The 9,888-nt window shown below is 41.8% G+C and overlaps 1 protein-coding gene across 1 annotated transcript; it reads right to left on the bottom strand.

Moving 5' to 3' along the window:
* Positions 1 to 1,086: 1,086 nt before the first annotated feature.
* On the bottom strand, positions 1,087 to 2,022 carry LOC133096523 (olfactory receptor 6B1). Its single transcript, XM_061198134.1, has one exon. It carries the CDS (start codon positions 2,020 to 2,022, stop codon positions 1,087 to 1,089), a length of 936 nt encoding a protein of 311 aa, XP_061054117.1.
* Between the last annotated feature and the right edge of the window lie 7,866 nt (positions 2,023 to 9,888).

Raw genomic sequence — 9,888 nt, 5'->3', positions numbered from 1 at the left:
CTAATGGAACACTTAAATTCCTACTGACATCAGCATGTTACATTGAATACAACTTAAAGTATAGCTCCCTTTGCCATTGTCAGAACTATGAATCAAGAGTGGGCATATCCCTGTGCCCTTCTGCAGGTGTGTGGGCTCATTGTATCAAAAAGGTAAGGCGTACATGGGTAGGGTGTCAGATAAACAAGTAGGAGAGTTGAGAGACACTGTGGTATAGGACGAAAATCTGTCAATTCCTAAGACTGGGCTAGTTATTTGTATATGAGGTGAGGGAGTGAGCCCAGAGGAAGTAAAAGAAAACTGAGGAGGAATGAGGGAACACTGAGATCAGAAGAAAAGAGGACTGTGAGGGCAAGCTTCCTTTAGCAAATAATATGTGAGATGATATTTATTTATTTATCAGCTATTACGTGCTCATCCACTAGAGAATACAAATAAACATACTGTGACATCTAGGAGGGAAATATGAAATTCAACACAAAACAACTGAATAAGTTATATAAGAAGACAAAATATCATTGAAAAAGGTACAGTTCACTTACGGATAACAGAAAGCACTCCAGCTGTTTGAAGCAGAAAGGTACTTAATACAGGGAAATGGGTGCTTACAAAAAGTGCTGAAAGGCGTAGAGGAACAGTCTCTAGTCTCTGCCACCAAGATTGACTCCTGGCATAATATCCAGAATGGATTGTTAAAGCAGCTGCTACCTCTGTCTCAGTCAGGAAACTGAGAAGTCAGGAAGCTGTCACCAAATCTGTTTCCCCCGAGTGTTTAATGCTTGCTAGATAAAACAGCTAATTCATGTGCTGCCATCTCTCTCTCCCACTTAACTCAGGAATTTACTCACAGTCTTAGAAACCCCATTTTGGATCAGAGCCAAAGAGAATTCTCTATTCAAGGGGTATGCCCTTAGAACACAGACTGATGCAGACCTCAGGACACAGCCAAGAGCCCGTGGTTAATGTGGATGTGGTGAGGTCACATTAACATGAATAATATCCAGGTGAGGCATTAAAGGAGAAAGGATGGAGGACGGAAGAGCAGGCACCAAATCAAATTACTTCTTTCTAATCAATTGTAACAGACTAGCCAGATCGGATGGCCTGGCAATAAGCCAGTTTCTTCAGAGCCTCTCTGACCTCTCGGTTCCTTAGACAATAAATGAAAGGGTTAAGCGCAGGGGTAACAATGGCATAGAAGATGGAAATAACTTTGTTCATGTTGAAGGCATGAATGGCTCGGGGCCAGACATACATGAAAATAGTAGCTGAACAGAAGATGGTGACCACCACGAGGTGGGAGGCACAAGTAGAAAACGCCTTCTGCTTTCCTATGGGCATGCGTAGGATGGTGGCCAGAATGCATCCATAGGACAGGACAGTGAGAGAGAGGGGGAAGAGGAAGATGGCCAGTGCCAGGACAAAGTCCACCGATTCAGCTGTGGACATGTCTGTGCAGGAGAGGCTAAGTACCAGAGAGATATCACAGAAGAAATGATTGATGGCATTGGGGCCACAGAAGCTGAGGCAAGAGATGAAGTAGATCTTAGCCAAGGAGATGCCAAAGCCATTGGTCCAGGAACCAAGAGGCAGGAGGAAGCAGAGCCCATGGCTCATAATGGTGGGGTAGCGCAGTGGGCGGCAGATGGCCACATAACGGTCGCAGGCCACGGCAGCCAGGAGCACACATTCTGTGCACAGGAGTGCAATGAAGAAGTAAAGTTGTATCATACAGTGCGTGAAGGAGACGCCGCTGCTCACGGACCGAAAACTAAACAGCACCTTGGGTACAGGCACAGAGAGGTACCAGGTCTCCGAGAAGGACAGGCTGTCCAGGAAGGAGTACACGGGCTTGTGCAGTGGCCGGTTCTGCTGCACCAACAGGATGATGATCACGTTTTCAGCCACTGTCAGAATACAGGCCACGAGGAACGTGAGGAACACTGTTGCACGCACACCCCGGTTCCCAGGAAACGCCACCAGAATGAACCTGGTTACCCGTGTCTTGTTCTCCACTTCCATATTGGAGACACAGGGCTTAACTCTCCTGGGGGAAAAATATCACTTGGTCAGACTTCCATCTTTTGCCTTCTCTGACTAGTAATAACAGTAACAGATATCGTGTTTTAATAGTATATTATAGGCTAGATCATACACTGGGTACGTTATGCACATAATGTAATTTGATTCTCACACAGCCTCTTTATACATGTTATTATACCCATCTTAGTTATGAAGAAACTGAGCTTTGGAAAGGTATTAAGTTACTTAACCACATTCCCACTGGCAGCAGGGCAGGAATCACATTCAAGTCCAAGTCTAAACAACATACTCTATCTAATATCCTACACTGCCCGTCACAACCACCCCCAAATTAAACAGTATCAAACCACCATGTTCCATGTTACCACTGCCAATTCTAAAGGATACACCTGGCTTTCTTGGTCTTTCATCCACCCAGAGCTCTGGAAATTCTACCTTTACAATTCATTTATCCCTCACATACCAATACTTTTTTCCCTCTACAATCCATGGAGATAGAGTGAAACCCGTCATATTCTGTGAGGTGCATGAGAAGGTGCAATGAGGAGAGTTCAGCTTTTCAGTATTAAAAACCTGGACCTCAGTCAAGTACCAGGTTTGCCCATAGATTGCTATATGAACCTTGAAATCTTATCCTCTCTGAAACCCAATTTCCTCTTCTGCAAATGTGAATATTAATATTTATTTAGCTTATGTCAATGTGGATCAAAACCCAAATGAAATAATGTAAATAAAATTTTATATAAACTCTAAATGACAGTAAGTGTGAAAGGGCTCTTACCCCATATTAGGACATTAAAAGGTAGGGATGGACTAATAGTAGTGAGGAGAGTAACTGCTATGGGCCAAGCAGAATGGTGAGAATACTTGAGCTTCCTCTTGGGGAGATTTAAGTCCTTGGGGATGGAGGTGAGAGTCTCTCAGAGGAGATTTTTTATAAAATAAGCAAACAATAAGAAATACATAATAAAATATGAGACATTTTCTACAAAGGTTAAAAAACTGAACATGATACTCATGTGATTGGGGAAGGTCTCTCTGACCTCTTGGGAGGTAACATTTAGAGAGAGAAGGATGCCAGGGCCCCAGCCCACTGAAGAGTGAGGTGGGAGAGAGCTGCACTGAGATGAGGCCAGTGCTGTGCTGTGATGGTTGGGGGAGGGAGCACAGGAATAGGTGGGAAAGGTGGGCAGGGCTAGCATGTGCAAGACCCCATAGGTCATAACAGGAGATCCGAACAGTGGTCTAAAGAATGAGAGAGATAGCTCCAAGATGGCGGAGGAGTAAGACGTGGAGATCACCTTCCTCTCCACAAGTACATCAAAAGTACATCTACATGTGGAACAACTCCTACAGAACACCTACTGAACGCTGGCAGAAGACCTCAGATTTCCCAAAAGGCAAGCAACTCCCCACGTACCTGGGCAGGGCAAAAGAAAAAAGGAAAAACAGAGACAAAAGAATAGGGACAGGACCTGCATCTCTGGGAGGGACCTGTGAAGGAGGAAAAGTTTCCACACACTAGGAAGTCCCTTCACTGGCAGAGATGGGGGGTGGGCAGGGGGGAAGCTTCGGAGTCATGGAGGAGAGCACAGCAACAGGGGTGCAGAGGGCAAAGCGGAGAGATTCCCGCACAGAGGATCGGTGCCGACCAGCACTCACCAGCCCAAGAGGATTGTATGCTCACCTGCCAGGTCAGGAGGGGGCTGGGAGCTGAGGCTCGGGCGTCAGAGGTCAGATCCCAGGGAGAGGACTGGGGTTGGCTGTGTGAACACAGCCTAGTGTGCCACAGCTAGCTGGGAGGGAGTCCGGGAAAATGTCTGGAACTGCCTAAGAGGCAAGAGACCATTGTTTCGGGGTGCACAAGGAGAGGGGATTCAGAACACGGCCTAAACGAGCTCCAGAGATGGGCGCGAGCCGTGGCTATCAGCATGGACACCAGAGATGGGCATGAAACGCTAAGGTTGCTGCTGCAGCCACCAAGAAGCCTGTGTGCAAGCACAGGTCACTATCCACACCTCCCCTCCCGGGAGCCTGTGCAGTCCACCACTGCCAGAGTCCCGTGATCCAGGGACAACTTCCCTGGGAGAACACATGTCGTGCCTCAGGCTGTTGCAACAGCACGCCGGCCTCTGCTGCTGCAGGTTCATCCTGCATTCTGTACCCCTCCCTCCCCCTGGTCTGAGTGAGCCAGAGCACCCTAATCAGGTGGTACTTTAACCTGTCCTGTCTGGGCGGGAACAGACGCCCTCAGGCAACCTACACGCAGAGGGGGGGCCAAATCCAAAGCTGAACCCCGGGAGCTGTGCAAACAAAGAAGAGAAAGGGAAATCTCTCCTAGCAGCCTCAGGAGCAACGGATTAAATCTCCACAGTCAACTTGATGTACCCTGCATCTGTGGAATACTTGAATAGACAATGAATCATCCCAAAATTGTGGCGGTGGATTTGGGAGCAACTGTAGACTTGGGGTTTGCTTTCTGCATCTAAATTGTTTCTGGTTTTCTGTCTATCTTAGTTTAGTATTTAGAGTTTATTATCCTTATTACCATTGGTAGATTTGTTTATTGATTTTGCTGCTCTCTTCCTTTTTATATATATATATATTTTTTTTTTTCCTTTTTCTCCTTTTGTGAGTGTGTATGTGTATGCTTCTTTGTGTGATTTTGTCTCTGCAGCTCTGCTTTTACCATTTGTCCTGGGTTCTGTTTGTCAGTTTTTATTTTTTATTTTTTTAGTATAGTTTTTAGCGCTTGTTATCATTGGTAGATTTGTTTTTGGGTTGGTTGCTCTCTCTTTTTTTTAATTACTTTTTTATTTTTAATAATACTTTTTAAAAAAAATTTTTATTTTATTTCTTTTTTCCTTCTTTCTTTTTTTTCTCCCTTTTCTTCTGAGCTGCGGGGCTGACAGAGTCTTGGTGCTCCAGCCGGGTGTCAGGCCTGAGCCTGTGAGGTGGGAGAGCCAAGTTCAGGACATTGGTCCACCAGAGACCGCCCGGCCCCACGTAATATCAAACAGCGAAAGCTCTCTCAGAGATCTCCAACTCAGCACTAAGACCCAGCTACACTCAACGACCAGCAAGCTACAGTACAGGGCACCCTATGCCAAACAACTAGCAAGACAGGAACATAAACCAACCCATTAGCAGAGAGGCTGCCTAAAATCATACTAAGTTCACAGACACCGCAAAACACATGACTGGACGTGGTCCTGCCCACCAGAAAGACAATTTCCAGCCTCATCCACCAGAACACAGGCACAAGTCCTCTCAACCAGGAAGCCTACACAACCCATTGAACCAAGCTTACCCACTGGGGGCAGACACCAAAAACAACGGAAACTATGAACCTGCAGCCTGCAGAAAGGAGACTCCAAACACAGTTAAGTTAAACAAAATGAGAAGACAGAGAAATACGCAGCAGATGAAGGAGCAAGGTAAAAACCCACCAGACCAAACAAATGAAGAGGAAATAGACAGTCTACCTGAAAAAGAATTCAGAATGATAGTAAAGAGGATCCAAAATCTTGGAAATAGAATGGAGAAAATACAAGAAACGTTTAACAAGGACCTAGAAGAACTAAAGAGCAAACAAACAATGATGAACAACACAATAAATGAAATTAAAAATTTTCTAGAAGGAATCAATAGCAGAAAAACTGAGGGGAAGAATGGATAAGTGACCTAGAAGATAAAATAGTGGAAATAACTACTGCAGAGCAGAATAAAAAAAAAAAAAATGAAAAGAATTGAGGACAGTCTCACAGACTTCTGGGACAACATTAAATGCACCAACATTCGAATTATAGGGGTCCCAGAAGATGAAGAGAAAAAGAAAGGGACTGAGAAAATATTTGAAGAGATTACAGTTGAAAACGTCCCTAATATGGGAAAGGAAATAATCAATCAAGTCCAGGAAGCACAGAGAGTCCCATACAGGATAAATCCAAGGAGAAACACACGAAGACACATATTAATCAAGCTATCAAAAATTAAATACGAAGAAAAAATATTAAAAGCAACAAGGGAAAAGCAACAAATAACATACAAGGGAATCCCCATAAGGTTAACAGCTGATCTTTCAGCAGAAACTCTGCAAGCCAGAAGGGAGTGGCAGGACATATTTAAAGTGATGAAAAGGAAAAACCTACAACCAAGATTATTCTACCCAGCAAGGATCTCATTCAGATTTGACAGAGAAATTAAAACCTTTACAGACAAGCAAAAGATATGAGAATTCAGCACCACCAAACCAGCTTTACAACAAATGCTAAAGGAACTTTTCTAGGCAGGAAATACAAGAGAAGGAAAACCTACAATAACAAACCCAAAACAATGAAGAAAATGGTAATAGGAACACACGTATCGATAACTACCTTAAATGTAAATGGATTAAATGTTCCAACCAAAAGACATAGACCGGCTGAATGGATACAAAAACAAGACCCGTATATATGATATCTACAAGAGACCCACTTCAGACCTAGGGACACATACAGACTGAAAGTGAGGGGATGGAAAAAGATATTCCATGCAAATGGAAATCAAAAGAAAGCTGGAGTAGCAATTCTCGTATCAGACAAAGTAGACTTTAAAATAAAGACTATTACAAGAGACAAAGAAGGGCACTACATAATTATCAAGGGATCAATCCAAGAGGAAGATATAACAATTGTAAATATTTATTCACCCAACATAGGAGCACTTCAATACTTAAGGCTAATGCTAACAGCCATAAAAGGGGAAATCGACAGTAACACAATCATAGTAGGGGACTTTAACACCCCACTTTCACCAATGGCTAGATTATCCAAAATGAAAATAAATAAGGAAACACAAGCTTTAAATGATACATTAAACAAGATGGACTTGATATTTATAGGACATTCCATCCAAAAACAACAGAATACACTTTCTTCTCAAGTGCTCATGGAACATTCTCCAGGATAGATCATATCTTGGGTCACAAATCAAGCCTTGGTAAACTTAAGAAAATTGAAATCATATCAAGTATCTTTTCTGACCACAACGCTATGAAAATACGTATCAATTACAGGAAAAAAATCTGTAAAAAATACAAACACATGGAGGGTAAACAATACAATACTAAATAACCAAGAGATCACTGAAGAAATCAAAGAGGAAATCAAAAAATACCTAGAAACAAATGACAATGAAAACACGATGACCCAAAACCTATGGGATGCAGCAAAAGCAGTTCTAAGAGGGAAGTTTATAGCAATACAACCGTACCACAAGAAACATCTCAAAAAACAACCTAACCTTACACCTAAAGCAGTTAGAGAAAGAAGAACAAACCCCAAAGTTAGCAGAAGGAAAGAAATCATAAAGATCAGATCAGAAATAAATTAAAAAGAAATGAGGAAACAATAGCTAAGGTCAATAAAACAAAAAACTGGTTCTTTGAGAAGATAAAGAAAATTGATAAACCACGAGCCAGACTCATCACAAAAAAAAGCGAGAAGACTCAAATCAACAGAATTAGAAATGAAAAAGGAGAAGTAACAACTGACACTGCAGAAATACAAAGGATCATGAGAGATTTCTAAAAGCAACTATATGCCAATAAAATGGACAACCTGGAAGAAATGGATACATTCTTAGAAAAGGACAACCTCGCGAGACTGAACCAGGAAGAAATAGAAAATATAAACAGACCAATCACAAGCCCTGAAATTGAAACTGTGATTAAAAATCTTCCAACAAACAAAAGCCCAGGACCAGAGGGCTTCACAGGCGAATTCTATCACACATTTAGAGAAGAGCTAATACCTATCCTTCTCAAACTCTTCCAAAATATAGCAGAGGGAGGAACACTCCCAAACTCATTCTATGAGGCCACCATCACCCTGATACCAAAACCAGACAAAGATGTCACAAAGAAAGAAAACTACAGGCCAATATCACTGATAAATATAGATGCAAAAATCCTCAACAAAATACTAGCAAACAGAATCCAACAGCACATTAAAAGGATCATACACCATGATCAAGTGGGGTTTATTCCAGGAATGCAAGGATTCTTCAATATATGCAAATCAATCAATGTGATACACCATATCAACCAACTGAAGGAGAAAAACCATATGATCATCTCAATAGATGGAGAAAAAGCTTTCAATAAAATTCAACACCCATTTATGATAAAAACTCTCCACAGGTAGGCACAGAGGGAACTTACCTCAACATAATAAAGGCCATATATGACAAACCCACAGCCAACATTGTTCTCAATGGTGAAAAATTGAAACCATTTCCAAGATCATGAATAAGACAAGGTTGCCCACTCTCACCACTATTATTCACAATAGTTTTGGAAGTTTTAGCCAGAGCAATCAGAGAAGAAGAAGAAATAAAAGGAATCCAAACTGGAAAAGAAGAAGTAAAGCTGTCACTGTTTGCAGACAACATGATACTATACACAGAGAATCCCAAAGATGCTACCAGAAAACTACTAGAGCTAATCAATGAATTTGGTAAAGTAGCAGGATACAAAATTAATGCACAGGGCTTCCCTGGTGGCACAGTGGTTGAGAATCTGCCTGCCAATGCAGGGGACACAGGTTCGAGCCCTGGTCTGGGAAGATCCCACATGCCGCGGAGCGACTAGGCCTGTGAGCCACAACTACTGAGCATGCGCGTATTGAGCCTGTGCTCCGCAACAAGAGAGGCCGCGACAGTGAGAGGCCCGCGCACAGCGATGAAGAGTGGCCCCCGCTTGCCACAGCTAGAGAAATCCCTCGCACAGAAACGAAGACCCAACACAGCCATAAATAAATAAATAAATAAAATTAAAAAAAAAAAAAAAAAGAATGCTCAAGTTAAAAAAAAAAAAAATTAATGCACAGAAATCTCTTGCATTCCTATACACTAATGATGAAAAGTCTGAAAGAGAAATTAAGGAAACACTCCCATTTACCATTGCAACAAAAAGAATAAAATACCTAGGAATAAACCTACCTGAGGAGACAAAAGACCTGTATGCAGAAAACTATAAGACACTGATGAAAGAAGTGAAAGATGACACAAACAGATGGAAAGATAGACCATGTTCTTGGATTGGAAGAATCAACATTGTGAAAATGACTCTACTACCCAAAGCAATCTACAGATTCAATGCAATCCCTATCAAACTACCAATGGCATTTCTCACAGAACTAGAACAAAAAATTTCACAATTTGTATGGAAACACAAAAGGCCCCGAATAGCCAAAGCAATCTTGCGAACGAAAAACAGAGCTGGAGGAATCAGGCTCCCTGACTTCAGACTATATTACAAAGCTACAGTAATCAAGACAGTATGGTACTAGCACAAAAACAGAAATATAGATCAATGGAACAGGATAGAAAGCCCAGAGGTAAACCCACACACATATGCTCACCTTATCTTTGATAAAGGAGGCAAGAATATACTATGGAGAAAACACAGCCTCTTCAATAAGTGGTGGTGGGAAAACTGAACAGCTACATGTAAAAGAATGAAATTAGAACACTCCCTAACACCATACACAAAAATAAACTCAAAATGGATTAAAGACCTAAATGTAAGGCCAGACACTGTTAAACTCTTAGAGGAAAACATAGGCAGAATACTCTATGACATAAATCACAGCAAGATCCTTTTTGACCCACCTCCTAGAGAAATGGAAATAAAAACAAAAATAAACAAATGGGACCTAATGAAACTTAAAAGCTTTTGCACAGCAAAGGAAATCATAAACTAGACGAAAAGACAACCCTCAGAATGGGAGAAAATATTTGCAAATGAAGCAACTGACAAAGGATTAATCTCCAAAATGTACAAGCAGCTCATGCAGCTCAGTA

The sequence above is a fragment of the Eubalaena glacialis genome, chromosome 8 (genome assembly GCF_028564815.1).
Source record: "Eubalaena glacialis isolate mEubGla1 chromosome 8, mEubGla1.1.hap2.+ XY, whole genome shotgun sequence".
NCBI lineage: Eukaryota > Metazoa > Chordata > Mammalia > Artiodactyla > Balaenidae > Eubalaena > Eubalaena glacialis.
This window is presented reverse-complemented; position numbering and strand designations above follow the sequence as displayed.